Consider the following 26,181-nt stretch of genomic DNA (forward strand, 5'->3'; position numbering starts at 1 on the left):
TTATCATCAGGGGCTTCAGCTATGCATAGGGGCTTTCTGCACTTCCCCAATCCAGTTTGTACACAGTTTCATGAACTACCTCTATACCTCTGCCATTTGCAAATGTCTTTATTGTATGCTTCAAAACTTCAATCCTTGCCACAGCATCCCATTTGGGGATGTGATTTCCTTCCTCAGTGGACCATACTTTTTCAGAACAGATGATCTGCCATTGTTCTATTTAGCCTTCGTATCCAGCTACAGTTGAATGAATTGGGTCTGTTCTTGGATGACATTGCTGTATCCATTGGTAAGCTCATCCCACCATCTTTGTGTCATCTGAGAAAAGTGGATTCTCCCAATTGGAGTACAATCTTTTATTTGCTTAACATCTTTCAAACCATCTTTCCGTTCCCATTTATACAGATGGTTCGAAATCAGGTGACTCTGCAAGCTCTGCCATGGTTTGTTGACTTATATATTTCAAAGCTTTCTGAGTAAATACAGTTAAAACAAGTAATAATGTTTTTCAACATGTAACAAGTGCTATGCCCACCTTCAGTAGATTTGTTTGAGCTTTATAGCCTACAGATAGATGCTATATGCACATGTATAATCATTAGAAATAACTCATTTTACATTATTATCTAACAATGGTTATTTTAAAAGTATTGCACATTTTTCATCATGGAGTACATGTAACTGACTGTATTGTTGGCTACTTGCTGGACTGTAGCATTTATGTTTGTTTCATAAATATGTTAATGTTAGATATAACTTAAACTGTGTGTGTTTTATTTTCAAAATTTAGGTATTTATATATTAGTTGTATTTCAAAATGCATAATTCAAAAGTATATTTAAATATATATCCTACTTTGTGTCTGTTCTCAATGCTTATGGTATTATGCAGTGCATGAAAAATTTGCTGAAGGGTTACACTTATCTGCCAGAGACAGTGTAATATGCCTTAAGGGCACCGTTGATTTGTATCAAGATGAATAATACATTTTAAAAGAGAACAAAGGAAAATGAAACCTTAAAAATTAACTGTGTGAAAGTGAAAAGACCTAAAAAAATGAAGATGTTTTACAAAAAAAATGTTAGTTTTTTATTTATTTACTATTTCTAGTTGCTTTATCATATTGCACATTGATGGTAATAACTAATTAGTGATATTGTAGAGAAAATGAAAAATAAAATATAAACACTTACCTTAAAAACTTCTGATATGCTTTAGAAAGTTCTAAAAGTTATGCAAATAAAATATGAAAACTGTAAGCAAAGGAAAATTATTTTTTATACTTAAAATTCAAATCAACTGGTGTGATTTGTTAAGAATTTGAGTGCAAGTAACTACAATAAATAAATAAGATATTTTTAATAAAAACAATTATCATTATGTCATTCTTTGTGTACAAGTCTAACCAGTTTTTGAGAGGATCCATTAAGAAATCTCAGAGTTACCATATAACTGAAATTTACAATTTTATTTTTGCAAATTATATGAGCCAAAGTGAACAGAATAAATGAATCATCATGTTGCATTTCTACTTTCTTCCGTTATCCATATGTTGGTTTCCTAGGTGGTCTGTTGTTCATTTTGTTCTGGGTCTGCACATGTGCCCTGATTGAAATGTCAGAGCAGAAGTTGTTTCCCCATCTTTTTTCATTTCTTGTGATGAAAATGATAGGAATATTTCTATTATCTAGGACTGGAGGATAGGTATTCAATGGATCCAAGTTTTGGACTGGAGTTGACCTACCAATTATGGTCTAACATACCCTAGCCACTCTACACCAAGATTTGGCACATGCTTTATATTGGAACTGAAAATGTTTGAACAATAATTGTTTTTTTTTTTTTTTTTGTTTTTTTTAAATCTGATTTGAGTGTATTGATGAAAAAAACAAAATATTTAGCAACTTTATCTTGTCCAATGCAGAACAATGAAAACTAGGAGTTATGACTCAAGCTTAATAATCACAATTTAGTGGAAAACTGTTGTTAAATTATGTGTAAATATGTTTGTTTAACAGTTAAATAGTATGCACAAGAAGAAACTGAGTTATTCAACAAAGTCAGTTTTACAGAAATTTCCCAAAGGAATTATCAAATAGTAGAGCCAATGTTTACAATAATACATTAATACTATTCCAGTATGTAACATGCTAGTTTACCATTCATAATGAGAATTATATGACATATAATTTATATGATACTATTATTCAACATCTTTTTATATTTTTTATATGATGATTGCTAATAAATAATAAAAAGATATGCCATTAATGTGATGCTGCTATTCAAAATCTTTTCATATTTGTTTAGCTGCACTCTAGATGTCTCAGTAGATTGCATACTATAGTGTAAATGTCCCAGAATACTGCATGCTTTAGTGGCACTAAATATTTAATGTAAACTCATTCAAAGGTGGAATTGAGAAAAGATTCATTTGTAAATGCTGGAATTTCAAAATTGTTATGAGCTAATGTCATTGCAAGAGTTACAATTATAAATTGTTTATTGTTACTTGAGTGTTGGACTGTTATAATATATGGCAGTGTACTACTACTATTCATTTGTATTACATCTACTCAAATTATTTAAATTTTGACAAATGTACTGTAATAGTTAACATCTTTAGTCTAATTTCAGTTACACAGTTCAAGTAGCTCATGTCTAAAACATTTTAACACCACTTTTTTATAGATGTGGCTTATATTTTTTGTTACTTGAAAATCATGATCTGTTATAAATGTATTCTAATAGTGATGAAAGGTGAAATCCCATGCTTCAATTAGAGTAGCTTATTAGTTTAAAAAGTGACATCAGTAGTCTTTGTGTATTTTTGCACAATGCAGATAATTAAGAAAAAAATTAAATTAAAAAGCATTGCATATGAGTTTCTCTTAATTTAAAACATCATTGATTTCTTAGTCATTACTTGAGAATAAATTTTTTGAAATGTAATACTCATACCATAGTTCAATCTTGTTCATTTCACCATGTTTAGAGAGGAATAAAGGACACCCAAACTTGCATGTTAAGTTTGAGTTCTAAACCGTAATCAAGATAACTGTAATTATGGTTTTTGACAGTATAAGGACATGCTCAATCAATATTATGTTTGTCATTGTCTTAATCTAGAAAAAGTTGTGAGATATTGTGAAAAGGATAGTTCCATGGTACCAGGAATTCTGGGCAAATATGGTATATGTATTTACAACTGATTTTACAACAGTTTTTTTTAAATCCAAGAAGTTTCCAAATGCTTTGAAAATGAACAAATCTTGTTTTTTGAAATAAAAATATTACCTTAAAGAGAGAGTATTTTAAAAATAATGTGTTTAGTGTAGGAATATTTTACAAAATTTAATAGTGATTGTGCAGATAGTTTGTTTGTAGTAAGTAATCTGTTTATATGGAAAGCCTTTAATCTCTTTTCTATTAAACTAAGTTTTAAATATATAATTTTTGTAAAAGAATATATCTTTAATCTTTTTTCTTTGTTTTTTTGTCAGGCTGCTTGTTTTCGGTGTTTCATTCATCACTGCGTTAAATATGTTTGGGATCAAAATTGGAAAGGGTTCAGAAAGCTTAGGTAAGACCAGCACCAGAGTAGAAGTTTAGAGTGAAACTATTTATTATTTCAGTAACAACTACAGAATAATCTAAATTAAGACAACAGTAATTCTATATCTGCATTCTTTTTTATATTTAATTTTGTACAGTTTCTGATTATAATTTGTCTTTTTTGTAAAGCAAAATTCTAACCATCTCTTCAAACATCTTAGCATTGACAAACTCCAAACCTGTCAAGCTATATGTGATTAATTTTACGATAACTTTGAATTTATCAAGAAAATATTATAACTGTTTATATTGAAATATCCAATTTTTTAATAAGGAAAGTATTTGTCAAAAGATTTTGTCTGTGGATTTACAAAGCCTTTAGTGAAGTCAGACTGATTGAAAGGAACTTTTTATTCAGATAATGAAATTACGTTTTTTTATGTTTTCTTATTTTCTTTGTGTAATGTATGGATCCTTACAAATGAATATCAAATGTTTTTATTTTCTGTACTCTGATACTAACATACTTGATTCTTGAGTCTATTGGTAAATGACCAAAGATACCCGAGACAAATATAGAAATAAGGTGAGGAATATCATCCTTTCATTTCAACTGATGTTATTACTTTTTAGAAAATTCCAAACTACTTAACACTTTTAATTCAGTTATTAACTATTTCTTATCAGTGTTATGGTTTTATTGCAATACTTTATACCCTGTAGAACTGTTATTCTTATGTCAACAGAACAATAAGTAACAGCATACATCATTAGCATTTCCAACAGGCAAAACCTAAACCATACGTGAATGTTCAAAGAAACATCTATTGCTTGCACAGTATTAGGCAATTTAATTTTGTTATACTAAGAAGTATATAATTTTTTTAAAATTTTAGTTAATTTTATTAAGAAATATTAGGAACACTGGACAAACAAGGATTTGTATTACTCACTACATTGTCAGACTGGTCGTCATTCATGTGCATATCTGAAGTATAACTTCTGTAAGCCTTCTTGTGTCTCACAAATTTGGGTGTCCAAATATAATTGACAGAGCTTTCATACATACATTTTAACTCCATGGCTAACAGGTACTTACATTGTAAGTAGGTTATTCTGCTTTCAAAGTTTATTACTTAAATAAAACTCGGGGATGAAATTGTGTGAAATTTGGCAACAGTTTTCCTAAAAGTATTTAGTTTCAGAAAAATAAAATATTTAATTTGATCATTTCACCAACTCTACTAAAAATGTATTATTTATCATAGTTATTTGTTCTTTGACTCTAAATAGTTTATAGGTGATTTACATATTAAGAATAAAAATACTGTTTTTACTTTACAGTTCAACATTTCACTTGTATAATCTCTAGAGCTTTCTAAAAGAATATTGAAAGCTGTTTTAAGATACATGATTATATTTTATTTTTCTTCTTTCACTACTATATCACTAACTCTAGGCCTAGCATGCCCAGGTGGTTAAGGCACTCAACTCGTAATCTGAGGCCTGCGGTTTCGAATCCTGTCACACCAAACATGCTTGCTTTTTTTAGCCATTGGGGCATTATAATGTGATGGTCAATTCTATCATTTATTGGTGAAAGAGTAGCCCAAGATTTTGTGGTGGATGGTTATGACTAGGTGCCTTCCCTCTACTCTTACACTGCTAAATTAGGGATGGCAAGTGCAGATAGCCGTCGTGTAGCTTTGCATGAAAATTCAAAACAAAACAAACAAACATCAACTCTAGCTTGTTAGAAGATGAGAGCAGCAAAACCTCAATCATGTGACAGGACATTTTTTATCAGAAAAATAGTTTGTCATGTGACAGGACATTTTTTATCAGAAAAATAGTTTGTCAAGTTCAAAAAGGACAGTTATAAGCTTGATATGGAAGAGAACTTGCTTTTTTATTTATTTGTTTAACTCTCCCACTTCAGGCCTGGTAAATTCAACTAAATTTGTAATCCCAGAGTGACCTGCATATTTTCCATACTATAATTCTTAATAAGTTTGGTGCATCTTCATGAAATTTTGCAGACTTTTGGTAATTGTTAAGATAAAAAATAAATTATTTTCATTAAAAATTTTTTGGTAAATATTGTCAACCCCCAGTGGCACAATGGTATGTCTGCAGACTCTCACACTTCTAGAAACTGGGTTTACATACCCATGGTGACCAGAGCACAGATAGCCTGTTATGTAACTTTGTACTTATTTCCAAAACAGTCAATTAACCCTGAATATATACAAAGTGTTGACTGCTCTCAGTGCAAGGTGATTTTTCATGTTAAGATTAAAAATTTTCTTCATCTGAAAAATCAAACCAGTTTACTCTCAATGTATTTTAATAAAATTAACATTATGGAATATATTATAATTCAATGTATTAAATTATCCAAATTATTACTCCTTTGTTGCAAAGGTAACCTCTAAAACAAACAGATCATCATTATTCACTTCATGTAATGCACATATTGTTGAAAGACCACAGGTTTTAGGTTTGACTTGTTTATTTATCCTTATAACTTTCTCTATGCACTTCTAACGTGGTATAATAAATGTTCTGTGTGTGCAAGGTCAAATTTCACACATTAGTTTTGTTTCTCAACTGCTAAAGTTCTTAGGAAATTATTTTAAGCTACTCTTCAATCTGCTAGATGCCAAACTCACATTCCAAAGGAAGCTGTTGTTAAGTAACAGTTTTTTTCTCTCCTTGAAAGAGATCATGACTAATAGGAAAAGCAGAATTCACCATTAGTCTCTACAGACTAGTTGAGATTTAAGTAATAGATTCTTTTTAAAAAAAGCATATTTCCATTGGTATCTGTTGTGAATATCTATATCTCAACACTTGGCTATTGCAAGCCTTGTACATATTAATTTGATAGACAAATTGAATTTAGGTTTTGATTTTATATTTTAGTTAATTATGTATTATTTGTGTTTTAACTTTTATATTTGAATGGTTTAATGATTGTAATAAGTTTACTTATCTCGTATCTCATTGAACTTAAAGGTGATGTGTAGAAAACATTTTGGCCTCAGGCTAGTGAGTATCTCACAGACAGTTGAAAAGCAGCCCACAGGCCATTATGAGACATTTTATCATAAATAATAAAAGATACAGAAAGGATAGTTAAAAAGTGAATTATAAGTGAAAAGATAAAGACATGAAGTTATGCATATTAATCAAAGAAAACTTTTAGTGAATTTCTACCATGAGTCAAAAGATATGGGGATATCTTTTATGGAAATAATATGGAAATGGAAAATAAAATATAAACATTTGCCTCAAAAGCTTTTAATATTCATTGCCATGTTTCTTGAGATAATGCAAATGAATTAAGAAAATTGTAAAAAAAAGTGTTTTTATACCTAGTATAAAAACCTTTTTGCAGGTGAACTATTCAAAGGCCAAGTGTAAGTAACTACATGAATTGAGGAATTTTTATTATAAATTGCAGACAAAATTAAAAATTAAATACTTTATTTTTCTGAAATGACATACTTTAAGAAATGTTATTTGTCAGTTTAAACTATTTTATCTACTAGTTTTACTTTTTAAAAGACATTTTGTGAGAATTTCATAATATTCTTCTGATTGATGTGTATCATTCATAAATAGTTACAATAGAAGCTACTTTTACAAACTAAGCTTCAAACCAGTTTTTATTTTATGGGCTATTATATTAAGGATGATATTCAGTGGGACTCTTGTGCCATGCCAGTGAGCTTGTAAACTTCAGTCCATATATTTTACATTCTATGAAGTTTTTTATTGGCTTTGTCCTTGTATCAAACACTGGGACGGAACTGTCACGTATCATATTTTTACCATATCAGATTATACAAGTTTAATATTCAACAATACAAACTAGCTTGTCATAAGCGTATACTAAAATAGTGCTAGTTAATTTCTTTTCTTTTTGTCATGTATGCCTAACTTAAAATAAGTAGTTATTATAAAGTTTATTATAAGTTTATTATTATGTTCAAAAATTTAAAAGAAGATTTTAATTTTTCACAGAGGTTTTGATGAAGGCTTATCTTGTGGTGATTTTCATGAAAAATTTCATGGATACTCTGCTGCTCGTCAACAAGAATTGTAAGTTGGTTAACCCTCATTATAGTGGATCACTAAGTCTGCCGCATCTGTATTATAAAACTTGATAAACATTTGTTTTCAAACTTATTACTAAAGATAAATTTGTGTGTGTTTTATGTATATTTTTTATTACAAAAACACAAAATTGTATTAAACATAACTGATACAAGGTTTTCTAATGTCAATTAAAATATCCATTTTACTCTTAGACCATCAGTCTTTTCATTTAATTTGTATGAAAAATTCTAATTATATTCTATAAAAACACTACCATGCTGCTAAAATTAGTGATAAATATACTCCAGAAGTGGATGTACTCAGGAAATAATTGTTGACTATTAACTGACCATACATGGCCTGTTGGTGAGTATTTACAAACTTTGAATTCACTGGTTCTCGATCCACAACCTGTTGCCATTTAAACTCATTCCATATATTAGAGTCATTGGAGTGGAATCAGAATGACAGATGTTTGATCAGGCAAGAGTTGTCAATGGTTGTTTATTACTTAGCTTCTTTCTTGTCTGTCGGTTTAAAATTAAGGATGGGTTATCTTTTTTTGTAGCTTTGCACAAATTTTCTGAAACAAGAAAAGTTAAATACTGTTGTTTATGTGACAGTTCATTTCTAGACATATTGTTCTTATGATAATGAGGAGTACATTTACTACTTGGCAATATCATGACATGGTATTGGATCTGATGCAAAATAATAATACCCATTGTAATATCTACCAGGAAAAGGAAACTGTAGAGGTTATGGATTCACCAGGAATAAAATCTTAATTTAGATATCATAGGAAAGCTGAGGAGGCTCATTTGGTACTGTCTGCATCAACATTTGGAATGAAGAGTAGGACATGACCCTCTATAATATTGTATTCCAGTGATGAACGAGATACTTTACAAATACCAAAATTGTTGTCAGGACCCACACCTATTAATGAGTTTTTATTTGTTAAAATATGACTCACTTTGACAATGGGTTTTAGCTAGCAATATATTGTGAAGGAAACTAGTTTATTAACTTTTTTGGTGATGAAGTTAGAAAAGAACTACCTTTATACTCCAAACAATTCTTTTAACTTCTTAAGACTTTTATTGTAACTTTTATTTCACCTCTATGGCTGCCTCAGAGCTTTTACGTAAAACAGTTTTTGTACTAAGCATGAAGAAGCCACAAAGACAAAACATCAGTTGAAATAAATAAATAGATATAGGGTATTGTAGATTTTTTTAATTATGTGCTAATTTTCTTGATTTAAGAATTCTGGGCTACATAACTGAATGTTATCAGGAAGAAGTCCAATACAACACCTGTCTTTACTTTCTTGTTGTATGTTGTAAAAAAAGTGTAAAAATCATCTCTGTTGGTTTGTTTTCTATACACAGAGAATCTAGGTCCTTTGTCACTTCTCCAAATCAAAGTGTCAAGAAATGGTATTTTGCCATCTCACTCTTTTTGTTGTGAACTGTATGTCTTGTGGTATCCCATTCAGCCTTGCCAGCATATTCTTTGGACTCATTTTTTTGGTATTATGGCTATAACATTGTTCATTTATCTCAGCAATGTTGAGTGTTTACCTATGACACCATCGTAATGTACTTCTTTCAGTGTCTGTATTATTAAGGAAGCTAGAACAGCACTTAATGTTGAACCCCTGGCCAGCCTATGGTGTTGATGATATTCCTGTTTCATGAACCCAAATGGGTTGAATCTTACACCAAATGATATGAGTATGAGGTAATTTTCCCTTGGGAGGGGGATATAATCTTCTCTCATCTCTTGTATCACTCTGGTACCTGTTCTGATAGTAATCTCTGCAGGCACTGAACAGTGACTTTATATTAAAACTCACCATCTTTTGGTGCTTCTGAAATTTAGTTTTTTAATTTAATACCTGCTGTCAGTTTGGTTAAAGGACAAATTAACTATAAGATATTTGCCATCTAGAAAAGTATATATTGTACATTGCCAATGTTTCAAGAGTTAATATTTTTTTATAGCATACAGGTATGATATTCTCAGGTGCATTAATTTCTCCCAGTTATGGCAACATAGGTTCCTCAGAATAACAGGAGGTTCATTCAGGATATACAGTAAATCTGAATTCATTGACTGACTGACTGAGTTTGAAGAATGAGAGAAACTAGACATATTGAAGAACAAAAATAGTCCTGCAATGGATGAAAGATGGTGCATTTAATTAAGAGAACTCTCTGTATTTAAGAAGGTGCTGATCTCTCTAAATCTGCAAAACTTGTTCCAAATTGAGAAAACATAATATTATACATGAAACAATGGTGTTATATCTTTCAGGATGTATGCACTGCCCATGTAACTATTGGTCATTCCAATCACAAAATATGAGAGGTTATATGCATGAGATATCACCTGATCTGCCAGTGGAAAAGGTCACTGTCTATTTTCACACATATTATGTACAACTTTGCAGGAAAATTTTCCAAGGGAAGACAGAGGTGTGACACCATAGGTAAATAACTCCCAACAAAAAATAACTGAAACAAAAGGAATTTAGCAGTTTCACTGATACTCTGTGTTAAAAATGTATCAACCTGAATAAATAAAAATTTGTATAGTCAAACAGTGGTTTAGCAAGCACATGGTATCCCTACATAACAGATACCATCAATTTTTAGTGAAACTTTTCATGTTTTATTCATGTTTAACTGATAATTTGTTTGTTGTTGGTTTTTTTCCAGAAGAGAGATTTATGGAGAAAACACCATTGATATTGAAGTAAAGTCTTACTGGAAGTTATTCATTGAAGAAGTAAGAACATTGCTTGACATTAGAAGCTAGATAATGGTGCTAGACTGATTAATATCTGGTAGAAACTGTAAGGTTTGATAGAAGTCCTGTGTGGTGCTAATTTCTTGTGCTTGCATGACATAGCTTTACTACTTTGATTAAAACATCTTAATTCTTAATTTGCTTTCCCTGAATGTATTACATCCTGATAAGTTATATTACAGCTTTATCAATTTTATTAGTAAACAACTATTAAGACCATCTTACAGTCTAGAGCCGAGTCATTAACTTTATGGTTATGGATCTTCTTTCTGCAAGTTACAAGGTCTTCCTGAGTTTCATTTAAAAGTTATTTAAACTATATTATCAATCTGTGTCAAAACTTGATGTTTTATGTTTACTATGTTTTAATTCCTTTATTTCAAAATAAACTTTTCAAAAAACTCTTAATCTTTGTTTTTCAAGTCTTAGCTTTTGGTCTCTGTAATTTAAATAATTCTTATTCTATACTAGATGTCAGTGTCTAGGTAGAAACTAAGCTAACTGCTCTGTTTATGCATCATTAGGGAAGTTCCAAAAAAGGAAAAATCTTTTGGAACTCCTGATAAAAGTCACTCCCACTTTCTACGCAGTCATACAGTTCCAAACTCAAGTCTATTTATTTATGTAGATGTTTATATCTAATAGATGTAGCTTATTTTAAACTACAATGTAGCAATGGTTATTTTCAAATTGGCATGCAGAATTTCTTAGAGTACATGAAACTGCTTTTAGCATTGTTGCCACCATGTTCTTGTTAGCATTTAGCACTGTTTGTCATCTTGTAATATGTTAGTTAGATGTCAGAATAAATAATAATGTAAAGTCAAAGAAAATATTAAACCTTTCAGATATGAATTTTGAAATATAAATAGCACATAATTAATTAAAATATAAAAGTAAAACCTAAATGCTATCTAACTATAAAATTAATTTGTATTAGATGAAAAAATAAACCTTAAGTGCTTGCAGCAGATGGCCCAGCAATTGCTGCAGTTAGACTTGCTTGTGAACTCATATTCAGTGCCAATTTCAAAATAACATGGCAAAAATAATATTTTCAAAAAGTGCTTTCTTTTGGTTACAAGCATGCTCTTCAAATTGAAATCATTGCTCAACAACAGCCTTGTCAGAGGTGGGAGAAAGATTTTCAGCTCAATTTCTTGATATCCAGTTGTACGGTGAGCCATGTTTGGAATTTGAGCTTCTACATGTAAAAGCTCATCTGGGGTTTATGGTGGAACTTCAGACAAAAGTGAACAAAAATAGAAGAGACCCAAGCTAAAATATTAACTTTATGCTCATCATATGACAACAAAACTGAAGTTTTAATTATTGTTTTAGAAGTTTCTGTTTAAATAAAGGAATGACAACTTAGATAATATAAAATTTTGATTTGTAATGTATTTGATAATATTAATAGTATTAAAGTGCATTGATAGTAAAATAGTTTAACTGAATTTTGAATGTAACTCATTAACCCTGTAGTGACATAAAAAGAAAGAAGTTTAAAGAGTGCACTTATAGTCAAATAGTTAAGAATACTTGGAGTTAATATAATTGTTGTTGAACTGTGTATTGTTTTTCATACAATGAATATGGGCATGTTCTCCAATCATAGAATTAATTATTGTAATTGATTACTTGTGTGCAATGGTTATACTGATCAGTGTGATGTAAAATAATCTATTGTTTCTTATTATTCCAATGATCCAAGTAATTAAAATATTGCCTTTATTATTTAACAGTAGTACATTTAATTAATTCAGAGTTATTCAATTTCATCAGTTACTTTTTGACTTCAAGCTAATCTAATTAAAAAGAATGTTTCTGATTATTACTGTTTTCAATTGTTCCAGCTGTCCATTTCTTGTTCGAACAATAAGTTGATAAATGTAATTGTTATTAATGAACCTGATAATTAATTGCCAACAAATTATTAATTGCACAACTTTATTCCAGTCTTTCCATTGTTCTTAATTATTTTAAATATGTGGAGGGTATATGCAGTTATTTGTCTAATTATTAGAGTATTCTTTATTAATTTGAATAGAATCTCTTGTTTGATTCGTGGTCTGTTCTTTTACAGGTACTCAATCCTTTCTATATCTTTCAAATTGCCAGTATGATACTCTGGAGTCTGGACAATTACTATTACTATGCTTCCTGTATTTTTATTATCTCCCTTATATCAATCACTGTGTCATTATATGAAACCAAAAAGGTAAATGAAAGCAAATGGTATTATATATTTTGCAGTTACTTTTTATATGTCACTGTAGATTAACTCTTTTTCTATGGACTTGGTTCATATGACCAAGTTTGTGACTGCAAGTTGACTTTTAAGGTTTCTGTGTATCTCAGGATGGCTGGTATGGTTATTCTCACTTTTATTAATAAAGCAGAGAACAATGTTTCAATCTTTGAAGGTCCAAAGTTTTCTGCTTTATTAATAAAAGTGACAATGTCCATACTGGCCATCCTGAGGTATATTTTTACTTCAAGTGGGTTTCTTTTCATCATGAATTACTTTAAGGTTTCTGTGCTGCAACTTCTACTATGGTCTTCATGAAGTTTTACAGGTTTCCAGTAAACATTAAAAGTAGACAAACAATTAGAATTTTTGATGCAGTATTTTTACTGAAACATTTAACATGAATATATGGAGTAAAGTGTTAACTATTCACAGTAAAAAAGGATTTTCATGTCGATATTAAAGAATATTTATTTATGTAATTTCTAAAACCTTCTAAATAAATATCAAATATATTTATTTTTCAATAAAACTATATTTTATATGTTATTTTCCATGCACTAACTCCATACATTTGATCAGTTTAACTTACCTCATAACCACCATAAAACATAAAAAATAATCTAAATTATTCTTTTTCTTTCTTCTTCCTAGAATTACAGCAAATAGTGACAGGAAGCTATAGTTGTTTATCCTAAGTAGCTCAAAGCTCATAACATTATGCATTTGTTTCTAGTTAAATTTTATTGTTTTATTGCCCTTTTACTCACATCTAACTGGTACTGCAGTAATAACTTGTAAATTACTCAGTGAAAGTGTAGCTCATATTACCACATCAAATTACACAATGCACTAGGTTTTCATCACAAACAAGTCTAAGTGCATATGTTAAAAAGGTTTAGTGTTACATATGAAATTTAATTAAAGTGTATAAATAATCTCGGCATCAAAGGTAGTTAATAAATTAAATGTTAATGTGATATAAGTTTTTAAGTTCTGAATTTTATGAGTAAATATTTTTAAAAACCATCAATCTCGATTTGTAAGAGAATTGTTACACTTTCTCTTTATATCTTCCTTCTCTCGTTTACGTACTACCCCTTTGAGAAATACAGAACTTATATAAATTGCTCAAGCTAAGCATAATATTTGTAACCTTCAATCTTATTTGTTTATAAAGCCATAAACTAGAAAATCATATCCCCTTGTTACATTCTCTATTTCAGAAATTGCTAGTAGTTACCTCTGATGTTGCTTACTGTAATACTTACAACAAATAGAAAGCCAAGTTTTAATTTCTCAAATCATGTATTATATTCTCTTTTCTACAGAAAATTTTCTATTTCACTTCTGGTTCAAATTTTAGTCCCATGGAAAATACATCAATAAGTTTAAGTGAGTTTTAATGGCTTGTATAACATAGAAAAACCAGAAAACTTGTGATAGTTATAGATCATTGTCTGCTTTTTATGTGTAATTATTCTGAGTTCTTAGTTGCATTATTTAGTTAAATTACCATTTAGTGTGTAGTAGTACCATTAGTAAGAGAAAGTAGGCTTAAGTTATATTTGTGATCTACAAAAAAAGAAAAAAGACCCAGATAAGTACTACATTTCTTGTTTTATGTGGATCCATTATTATAAAAATAACTAAGGTGTGAAGGTTAGAAAAGTTTTAGGTTAGATTAAGTAAAAAAAAAAATTCTTCGTGATATATGTTGGCAAGTAGCTCATTCATTATTAAATTCAATATGGTAACTTCAGCCATGTGTTTACCAATTGATTTACAATTGATGTGATGGGATTAGTAATTAGAAATAATTTAAAGGACAGTAAAACTTAAGTAGGAATAAGAGTGTACTGTTACAAGCCTTAAACTACTTTGGATAAATAACTGTAGAAAAGGGTAGTTTGCATTTCATTCTTGTCTTTTGTGATGGTTATGAGTCAAATTGACTGAATGTGTATAGAGTTAGGGTAGAGAGTATAATAAATGAAATAAAACATTTTACTGAAGAGAAAGTTAGAAATTTATTTAGGAAGTTTCAGAAATAAACAAATGGAATTGGAGAATCTTTGGATTTTAATCATAACATGCAAATCACTTTCTAGTGGACAAATTTTTCATGACAATACTGCATTAAAAATTCTGATATTGATACAAAATACTTGCAATGTTTAATGAAAGCCTGAAAAAACGTTTGTCAAAGTGCACAAAACGTTTTAAATGCTATAATATAGAAACTTTAAAGATGCATTTGGGGTTACAAACTGCTGAATTAACCAAGCTTGTATCAATAGAATTAAAATAATTTTTAAAAGTGTATAGTGCCATAAAAAAAAATTAAAGTAAAATTGGTTGTATAAACCAGTTTGGTACTTGTGATGCTATAGATTATTTTGGCCATAATCCCAATTTTTGTTTTTCATTTTCACTTCAGTATGTTATTTATCTTGTTTTGTTATAAAATATTCAGTCATTTTTTTTATCAGTAGTGCATTGTATAGTATCTACATTAAACTGTTATATTACTTTTTAAATTATGTTGCTATCATACTGTTTAATCACCATTTCTTCTCAATTTTTAACATTTAATTCTCAACATAGTATTGTATCACATTAACATTATTGAATGAAATCATATAACTGTCTTCCTTAATTTTTTAGCATTTATTGATTCAGTATCTCATTCCAGTATCATCTGATGTTTTGTAAGTGTAAAAAACCTTTCAGGATCAGAAACTTAATTTTAAAACAGTAATTTTATATTTTTGGATTATTTCGAGTGTTAAGAAATGAGTATTAATAAAGTTGGAAGGTGAGGTTATACATAACAAGAAAAAAAGCTGCATATTGCACAGTTTTCATAATATGCACGAGTTTTTTTTACAAAATCTTTAGGTATGTGTCGTAGCAATTTATTTCTTTTGTAATCTTCATTTATTACTGGTACAGCTACTGAATATTTGATAAAAAAATAATGATCATTTGTTTTAACTGTTTTATTTCATATTTGTAAAATCAGCAGTGTTGAAGTTCTTCCTTTAATGGAGTCTTAAATTATAAGAATTTAATCATTAGGATGGTTTAAACAGATTATATAATTGTGATTGGAAGTGTGGATGTTTTATCTTTGAAATAGAAACAAATATTCTTTATGAACAAAGTGTATTATGAAAAGTATGAATTTCACTCTGATGTAAGTAGTTTTTTATAGTAGTTTTGTGCAATTAATCATAACATTTGTAATATAATGTCCTCTCCATCAACGTGTTTTTGATTTGGACCATATTTGCTTGGATACTTGTAGCCTGGAATTGAAATGAACTAATCTTTAAGTGTCAGAAAATCTGTTTATAAAGAAGGTTTGATTTGTACTGGGTTAAATCTATTGCTGCTGGTAGGGCTCAGAGGACAAGTCATCATATTTGTAGATTTACCTTCAAAATTTTATTGAACTACTATTTTATAAGTAAATTATTTAATATTCCCATATAGTTTTGAAATCACATTTGAGCATTTCAAAGCAATTTGTATTTCAAACTAAATATTTAAAAGAATATCATAAATAACAATCTTTACATGTCATATGGTATGTAGAATGCAGTTTTGTTTTAAATTTGAATTTGTGGTGTCCAAATGCAAAGTATATAGTTTCATACAAATTATAGACTCAAATTACTCGTTCTGAGAAGCTATAATATCAAATAAAAACTTCAACTCTTTTTATTTTCTGAAATATATTTAGCAAATCAAACTAGGTGGCTCTGCCCACCCCTTTATATTTTGGAAAGGCTTGTTTATGTATGCCTACTTATCTCTGTGAAGTGTTTATAACCAATAGAAAGCTCAGAATTTCCCCCACAAATTTATTTCAGCCTTTTTTTATTGTACATTTAAAGAAAAGAGGTAAGATGGAATGGTGATTGAAAATTGTATTTTTTTAGTCTCAAATACAGCTTTAAGTATTAAGCCTGATTAATCATCACAACAGAATTTTGTGGCACTGATAATATGTAACTTATGATTTTTATTACTTCAGAATGCAAAGGAATATACATATGTTTTATAACCATAAATTTTTCTGCCATAAACAAAATATGCTGCATATTTTTAAAAGGATCCTCTGGTACAACCTACAATGTGGGATTATAAAATGTATCATAGGCTTTGTAGGTGACTGAAAAAGTAGGACCCATATTGCAGTGGGAATACACCATCTTTCAGTCTTAACCTCCCATTTGCTAGTTTTACATAAGAAGATTAGAAATTAGGAGAGCAAGATATGAGTGCTGAGTCTGCAATGTCCCATATTTATATCGCTTTTTACTGCCTGCAGTTGTGGGAAGATTGACTGCTTTCCCAAGTTAAAATAACAATAAAGAAAAGATAAATATAAGATGAAAAAAATAAATAAAATGAAAAAAGAAAATAAGGTATTACTATCTGGGAGTAAGTAAGGTAAAACTTACCTATTGAAGTTAGCATTCCTGCCCTAATATGGTAGAGGCATAATTAACACGACATCAATAAAATGGTAGTTTACTGTGAATGTCATACTTTTATATGCATCTGAAGGTGTACATTAGCATGAAGTAGTGCCAAGTTCTTAATTTAAATTATTTTTATCTAAAAATAATTTTTAGTAAAATTTCTCTGAATTTTACTTTCTTTGTATTTATTTAATACATTTTTGAATTTATTACAGAATAATTTAATATTTTTATCTAAAATTTCTGTATTGAATCCATTAACTATTAATTTTCATATAAGTATACCAACATTATCAATAATTGTAATTTATTACAAATATTACAATATCTGAATAACTGCAAAGTTATAATATTTATAACAGATGGATATGGCACATTACTATATAAGGAGGGTAAACCATAAATTGGAAAATCAAAATCTTTCATTAAAAATATTTATATTGATATTCTTTTTATTAATTACTTTAATTTCTAAATCTGAATAATGTGCATTTGTATTAGAAATTGAAGTATTTTCAATTTATAATTCTGTTGGATAAATGGTGTCAAAACATTATATAAATCAGAATTATTTATGCTAATTAAATCATCAGTATATCTGAGTTGAAATAAAAATATCTGGATATTATAATTAATCAGAGATTGGTATTTGCTGTTCTTAATGCAGTCATTCCTCATGTTTTTATTTACTTTGGCTTTATTTGGAAGTAATTATATATATAATCTAAAAAGTATGTTATTTTACAAACTCCAGGTGAGAAATTTTCAAAGTCATGTTAAATTATTAGAGATTGTTGTTTTCTTTGTTTATTTATACTCTGTTCTACATTTTAAGAAAAATAATTGAATTTTAAGAATGTATTTGCAAATAGTAATAATGTGTTGTAACCAAAATGGGATTGTGTTATACAAAATACTAGTCCACTTGAACAAAGCTGAGACTGTTGCACTTTTTAAAAACAAGTTTTCTACACTTGTGTATGGTAACATAGATGCATGTTCTCTCGTGCCACATCTGTAACATTAGTCAAATGTAGCTGAAAGATCAATAAAATAAAAGTAATAAATATATAAAGATGTATAATGTTACATCAAGTAACCTTTTCTGTTATAACTTGTAGTCATTCTAGAGTGAAAAAGAGTAATTCAGATATATTTTCTACTTTTTTTTTATGATGTGTACAAAGTCGTTCAAATCAACAAAACTCATAAAAGCATAAGATAGAGAAAATAATGTTGTTTTTCTAAAAATCATTTCACAAATTATCTGGAAGTTATAGAGAATTTACATATGACAGTTTTCTGATGCATAAAATATTTTTAAAATTGCTGCTACCTTTCATGCAAAAGTTTACAAGTAAATCAGTAGTAAAAAAAAAATCTTAAACCTTAGTTTAAAAATCTGATATTTTGTGTATGAAATCCTTGTCATGTTTACTGATAATGCACGAAATTACATATATTTATATTTTGAAAAGTTATAGTGTAACTGTGCTGAGGTTCTGTGATAGAAACAAGCTGGGTGGAACCCATCCATATCATAGTCAAAGAGTTAACAATATTGGTAGAGAATTACAGCAATAAATGTGACTTTCATATACATTCCAATGGAGAACCAGTTATTATGCAAGCTAATGAAAAGCCACATTTGACCACTTCAAAGTGGCCTGCATGGCCAGGTGGTTAAAGCACTTGACTCATAATCTGAGAGTCGCGGGTTGAAATCCCCTCACACCAAACATGCTCACCTTTTCATCAGTGGGGATGCAATAATGTGACAGTCAATCCCACTATTTATTGGTAAAAGAGTGTCCCAAAAGTTGGCAATGGTTGGTGATGACTAACTGCCTTCCTTATAGTCTTACACTGCTAAATTAGGGATGGCTAGCTCATATAGCTCTAGTGTAACTTTGCACAAAATTCAAAACAAACCAAACCACTTCAAAGGAGTTTCTTGTAATATGAATATGAAGTGAGGATAAGTGTATTATTTTTGAATAACTCTTTTGTATTGAGAAGAAATCACTATGCTATAAAAGCATTTAATAGTAATATTGAGGAACAAATTGAAGATTATTTAACTTCCAGAACAGTGGTTTTCAACTGCTTGTATAATGTTTCAAGTTCTGTTCCAGTGAGCCCGCCAGTGGCTCAGCAGTATGTCTGAGGACTTCCAATGCCAAAAACCGGGTTTCGATACCTGTGGTGGGCAGAGCATAGATAGCCCATTGTGTAGCTTTTTGCTTAATTCAAAACAAAAACAACAACTGTTCCAGTGTGATTTAAAGCACCTTAACCCTTTTGCTATGATAAGGTCAAATTGTGTGTCACAAATTTTTTTAGTTACATTCATAATTCAATTAAACTATTTTATTTTCACTGCATGTGAATAAAGTTGGCAGAAGAATGTAGGTAATACATCAAATGTTAATATCATCCAAGTTTTAATTTCATAAGAAAATATTTTGTTTAAAAATCCTTAATCTCTCCCTAGTTTGAGAATGATAACATTTGTTTTGTAGGTCTTCCTTCTTTCATTTATTTACCATCCCTCTGAGAGGTGTGGAATGTAATATAAATTACCTATTATAATATAAAAAAAAACTGAAATAAATATAAATTGCATCTTTTTCTTTCTAGAAGTACTTCAAATTTTAACATGAGACTACATTTCTTTAACCTGAGTAGCTTTAACTCTATCACTATGGGCTTGGTTAATTTAACTGATCATGTCATCTCTTTGCACTTATTTGATAACTTGATTTTAAATGAACTAAAAATATATTTTTTGTTAATTCAAGTTTTTCAGCATAATAACTAAAGTGACAACTCACTGAAGTAATCAAATAGTTGAAGTAGCATGATTGTCACTTTTTTTGTTTAATTCTTTTTCAAGCATATTCCAATGCTTTGTAATTTGAGAGACTTGGGCATAATTTCCGTTACTTGCTCTTTCAGTGGTTGTAACCCCACAGTGGCACAGTAGTATGTCTGAGGATTTACAATGATAGAAACCAGGTTTTGATACCTATGGTGAAGAGAGAACAGACAGATAGCTTGTTGTATATTATTATGCTTAATTACAAACATATAATCAGTTGCAGTTGCATAATATATATATTTTTGTTATTGATTTTTAGTTGTGAAACTATAAAGTCTAACAGCTATCATCCCTAATTTTAAATTGGTGACTAGAGAGAAGGCAGTCAGTCATTAACATCCACTCCCATCTTGTGGTCTACTTTAATGTTAAATAATGCGTAAATTTACCATTTTTTGCATTTTATTATTTTCCAGTATAGGATATAACTGTATTATTTAATGTTGAATAAGTATAAAACTACTGTTTATGCATTAAGTTATGCTGAAATTCATAAGTTGCATAACTCTTTTGAATATTGAATTTCAATTTTTATTGAAGTGGAAATTGTGAAAGGCTGTGACGCATCTTTAACTAGTACCTGTGATTACTGGACAAAATGGTGTTCTTTATCACTGTCATGCAAGCCTTTAAGCCATGTGATAAAATGATAGTGTTAGTGCACTTACTGATTTTCATTGAGCAATGATATCATTAAAATGACATAATATTAGAATTGCACATATCAATATTTTTATTGAGGCAAAACAAAAACACAATATGTATATTTTCTTCAAAGTTGTTCTTTATATGGTGTATAATAATAATGGTTTGTTACATATAAATACACTGTAATTGCAATAATAGACTTCAGAAGGCCTAGGAAAAGAAAATTGTGCAGTAACTCAACTGATCCAAGAATATTATTTTGCACCTGGTATTTACAAAATATTCATAAAAGTTAACCATATGTGCAGCCAATGATGTTTTCACTCTTGTTATTTATCTGAGCAAGTTTCGTAATGAACTCATTTGCAGAACTTATCTGATTGGAACTAAGATGAAAATGTTGACATTGTAATGAATTTTTAAATTTTTAATTGAAAAAATAAGAAAATGTTTGCAGTACACATTATACTTGACAAAATGTACTCAAGTATTGTTTAATACTTACATGTGAGCATACATTGAATATACAAGATATTTAGTACATGGTATTACTTGATGAAGAATAATTTATATTTTAGATATTCACAGTGTTTTATATCAAATTTATGTGTATATGCTATAAATAGATCTTCATGTTCATCAGTATTTGTTATTCATTTTTTTAGTGTTAATTTGAAACCTAATTTTATCATTTAATAGTGATTTTATTTGGAACATTGTTATAAAGTATTGAAGCAATACAGATGTTACCATTGTGACCCAGAATTTTAAGTAATTGTTAAAATCTTATGTAGTTTGAATTTCATAGTGTTATTTGTATTTACAGTTTTAACCAAACTTGAGTAAAGGTAGAAATAAAGTTAGTTTTATTTTAATTGAATATGTGTGCTTAATGGAATTTTCTTTGACTTGGAATTTTAAACTAAAAAAATTGAAAATGAATGCTGAGTTTAAATACTATGTAAAATCTGTTACACAATATTGTACAATTTTCTTTTCCCACAGTCAACTACTATTGTTTTGTTAGGTGGCACAATGTTTCCTGTTTGAAAACATTTTGTTGTGATTGCCATTGTTGAAAAGCTCTGAAAATAGGTGTTTTTGAACAACTGGCTAAATAAATGGTTTTTGTTAACCTTTCTTCTGCAAGACAAACATCAACTATCCATGAAATTTCAATAGATATTTGCTCATAAGTGTTATGTTGCATACTAACCATGATAGACTGTATCTACATATTATACGGCTCAAGCAGTATAAAATGATCAATCTATTTCCATATACAAATGAATATTTTACAAGGTGGTGGTGGTGGACTGTGATGAAAGTAACCAGTTAGTGTATTTCATGATGTGTGTCACCTTACTCGTAATATTTGTACTAACTGGATTGCACACATTTCATAATGTATTTCAAATGTACATATGTGTATTTAATGATGTAAATCATGTTATGTCATAGGCATCATTTTTGTGATGTAATTCTGTTTATCTCAAGTGCATGATGCAATGTAAATCACGTAGCACATTTCTTTTCAGCAACGAATTACTCTTCGCAACATGGTAGCACATTCAAATGCTGTTACAGTGACTGTGCATCGACAAAATGGAAGTAAGTTTCTAATTACATGTTTATATTATGCAGCTGATAAATTCATTGGTACTTTTGTTAAAGAACTAGACTATCACAATAAATGAGCTTCATTTATCCAATATAATCATTTTTATAAGGATGTGTTGTCACTGGAAATATTTACTCAGTGCACATCACCTAAAGAAGAATGTATCAAAATTGAAATATTGTGTGTTATAAAAGCAGTGGGTTTAATATATTATAACTTTGACTTCAGCTAAGGAAGACATACCTGCCTCGCAACTTGTGCCTGGAGACTTGATTGTAATACCTCCCAATGGTTGTTTAATGGCATGTGATGCTGTCCTTGTAGGTGGTAACTGCATTGTTAATGAGAGTATGTTAACAGGTAATTTACTGTATGGGCTTATTGTTGAATTATAAACAAGATAATATAAAATCATATTTATAGAATTTGTTTTGAAAATTGTTTGTAAAGTGAAAAAGTCATATCAATGTTTTAAATTAAAACAATTTTTATTGCAATAAAAATGTCTTAAGAATCTCAACTATGTTGTTATATTATCAAGAAGTAGCATTTATTTTCCTAGTTATCATGTCTACATGTATCACTTTCAACATGTAATAATCTTTGTGTTATAATTTTATCTGTAAACATACTCTCTTTGAAAATTACTATTTCATTTATATCATGGACTGAATGCCAGCCACGTTTTATTTGATGTTTGATAGGCGAAAGTTTACCTGAAACCAAGACCCCGGTTACGAAGCAGGAAGACAATGAAATGTACAGTTCACAGAACCATAAACGTCACACATTATTTTGTGGTACTCATGTCATACAAAGCAGGTACTATGGGCATGATCAAGTCCTAGCTGTTGTAATTAGAACAGGTAAACAGATGTACACTGTTTTGAATAATGTGCTATGAGATATTAAACAAACATCAAATACAGTTTGTGAAACCATAAGAACTGATTATTTATTTAAAAAGACAAATTGGTGCAGAATTGAAAAACTAATGTAAATACAGTAATACCTTGTTTAGCACTCAGGGAAGGGTTGTCGAGAACAGAGCTTTAGGTAGGGTCGTTTAAACATTACACGTGGAGATATGTAATTGAAAGCATTGTTTCTTACTTATGAATGATGTATAAATGCTTTATTTAAGTACTGATAAATTGAACATAAATTACTCATCATCATCATTACTGGAAAACAAATTTTTATTAACCTTTAATCTTGTTTGGTCACAGAGCTGTCAAATAGAAAATCAGTCCCCTCTTGCCATGCCTCTAGGTGTAGTCTCTCTTATGTTTATGACTGTATTAATTATAACGAATATATAGGCAAGATTTTCATTTATCAAATGGCATGTTATTTTGTTTTCTCTACAGAGGTTTGTAGATTGCTTTCTAAGAGAGAGTTTTTTTTCCCCATGGGAATGACATTGTATAGATGAATGAAGTATTAACAGTTAATATTGTGTTGCTCAAAACTCCAGAAACATTATGGTAGTTATGGGACATTATCTAATATTTGCAGGTTATTATTCTATGTTTTTGTTGTGTTATTTTATTAGATAAAAATTTAGTGCACTACTACCATTAACATGAAAATCGAGTGTTCAGAGAGTTATGGATTTTCACACTTTTTTTTCTTTTCTTATGAGAAAAAGATCTTTCATGGAGACGAGCTTTGTAACGAATCAGCTTAAAGCAGGGTGGTGCTAAGCAGGGTCTTACTGTACACCTTTTTTTTCAGTGGGTTAAATTAAAAGATCCATATAAAAATAGACAATACTATCATTTTATGATGAAGATCTCAATTAGGATTTTCTACACTTTTAGCTGGGTGAAATGTTGTGAGATCTGTTTGTTCTTTGATTTTTTTATTTTAAGACTTATAGCCCAAACTTTACTTGAGATATTAAGTGTGAAAATTGACTTCTGCAGGATTTTTGACAGCAAAGGGTGAACTAGTAAGATCAATCCTTTTTCCCAAACCCTTGGGTTTTAAATTCTACCGAGACTCCATGAAATTTGTTCTGATCCTCTTCTGTATCTCAGCCATTGGTATGGCATATTCTACATACCTCTATATTCACAGACACGTATGTTGAAGGTTTTTTTCACGCTTTTATCAGAAGTATTTTTATCCATTTGTCTTAAAGTGTACCCTATTACTATCTTAAAATTAGTGTATATTTGTTAAATATTTCATTACTTTCTGGTTGTTATCAATAGTTTTTAAGATGTTTTTTATTCACATTGGTATTTAATAAATGAAGTCTTTCCACTACAGTGCTGGCTTGGCATGGCCAGGTGGTTAAGGTGCTCAACTCATAATCTGAGGGTCACGGGTTCTAATCCCCATCACACCAAACATGTTTGCCCTTTCAACCATGGGGCAATATAATGTGATGGTCAGTTGCACTATTCATTGGTAAAAGAGTAGCCCAAGAGCTGGTGGTGGGTGGTGATGACTAGCTGCCTTCCCTTTAGTCTTACACTGCTAAATTAGGGACGGCTAGCACAGATAGTTCTTGTGTAGCTTTGTATGAAATTCAAAGCATACAAATAATGTCTACCTGATTCTCATTTATTAATTATCAGCATGAAGTTTAGACAAATTCTGTTTATCATTTATTTAATAACAGCCACTGTTTGTAATAATTCAAAATCATAACATTATCTAGAACAGTACTTTAACTGAGAGTTCTAAACATAAATATACTCAGTCTTTTTTTTTCTTCTCAAAAGTTTAAGAATGCTCGTTCTAACTTAATGTGATTCTTATAAAAGGTTAAGATTGGATTGGTTGTTTTTATCACCTTTATAATGTGTAACTTCTGTTCAAAGCCCAGGCAAGTATCTTGCGTACTATATGTTTTGTGCTTACTGTTTTGCAATCTGCAGAGCTACCCACTTGAAAACTGATTTAGAAATATATGTATAACACTAAAGTAAATGTTAAAAAATATGGGTTCTGAATTTTACCAAATGAACAGTTCAGTTTAGATGTTAAATTTACAGTTTTCATCATAACCATACCATTTTGTTCTCGAACATGGATGAGAAATATTCCACTATATTTTCTTTCATGTGAAGGTCTTTTGATGAAAATACTGACCATATTTCTTTCTTATATATCTAATTAAATCAAATCATAAAATATTGCAGTTTCATATGTTTGGAATTTAATATTTTGTGTCATAAATTTAAATTATGGAGGTATTTATCTTTGTGGTTTTTTTAGGTGTTTTGTGTTTTCTACCTTATACCTTAAGACCAAGTGTGGTAAAGTTTAAATGGTTAAAATCTCCTATGTATGCTTATGAGATAATTTTGTGTATTTGATGAAGCAGTAAAATAAAGTTTAGGTTGTAAATCTTACAGAAACATAATTATAAAATTCATTAAAAGTAGTAATCTTAATATTCATGATGTAATTATTTTAATCATTTTGTCAGGCATCAGTGTCAAAGACTATTCTTAGAGTGTTGGACATTGTTACTATAGTAGTGCCTCCAGCCTTACCAGCAGCCATGACAGTTGGAACAGTTTATGCCCAAAATAGGCTTAAAAAAAGTGGTATTTTCTGTATAAGCCCTCCAAGGATCAACATTGGAGGAAAGCTAAAGTTGATCTGTTTTGACAAGGTACTTAAATTTAATAGCACTAATGATTGATTAAAAAAAACTTCAAGAAAGTTATGATGTGAAAGCAATAAAAACCCATTATCTGTAAAAGAGGTAGTTTTAATATCAGAACAATTAAGGGGTAAGTAATGAAATAACACTGGTTAGTAGTGTTATCATAGTAAAAATATATGTGGG

General features: G+C 29.5%; 1 protein-coding gene across 6 annotated transcripts in view; it reads left to right on the forward strand.

The window, feature by feature from the left end:
* Window positions 1-26,181, forward strand: part of LOC143235828 (polyamine-transporting ATPase 13A3-like) — a 96,747-nt gene that overhangs the window by 27,647 nt on the left and 42,919 nt on the right. For all 6 annotated transcript variants that reach the window (XM_076474051.1, XM_076474047.1, XM_076474046.1 and 3 more), the window contains 9 exons: window positions 3,504-3,583; window positions 7,585-7,662; window positions 10,386-10,455; window positions 12,563-12,697; window positions 22,288-22,360; window positions 22,599-22,730; window positions 23,075-23,236; window positions 24,299-24,456; window positions 25,816-26,004. In XM_076474051.1, coding sequence (XP_076330166.1) covers window positions 3,504-3,583; window positions 7,585-7,662; window positions 10,386-10,455; window positions 12,563-12,697; window positions 22,288-22,360; window positions 22,599-22,730; window positions 23,075-23,236; window positions 24,299-24,456; window positions 25,816-26,004 — 1,077 coding nt within the window. The remainder of the gene's footprint in view (window positions 1-3,503; window positions 3,584-7,584; window positions 7,663-10,385; window positions 10,456-12,562; window positions 12,698-22,287; window positions 22,361-22,598; window positions 22,731-23,074; window positions 23,237-24,298; window positions 24,457-25,815; window positions 26,005-26,181) is intronic.

The sequence above is a fragment of the Tachypleus tridentatus genome, chromosome 12 (genome assembly GCF_004210375.1).
Source record: "Tachypleus tridentatus isolate NWPU-2018 chromosome 12, ASM421037v1, whole genome shotgun sequence".
In the NCBI taxonomy this organism is placed as follows: domain Eukaryota; kingdom Metazoa; phylum Arthropoda; class Merostomata; order Xiphosura; family Limulidae; genus Tachypleus; species Tachypleus tridentatus.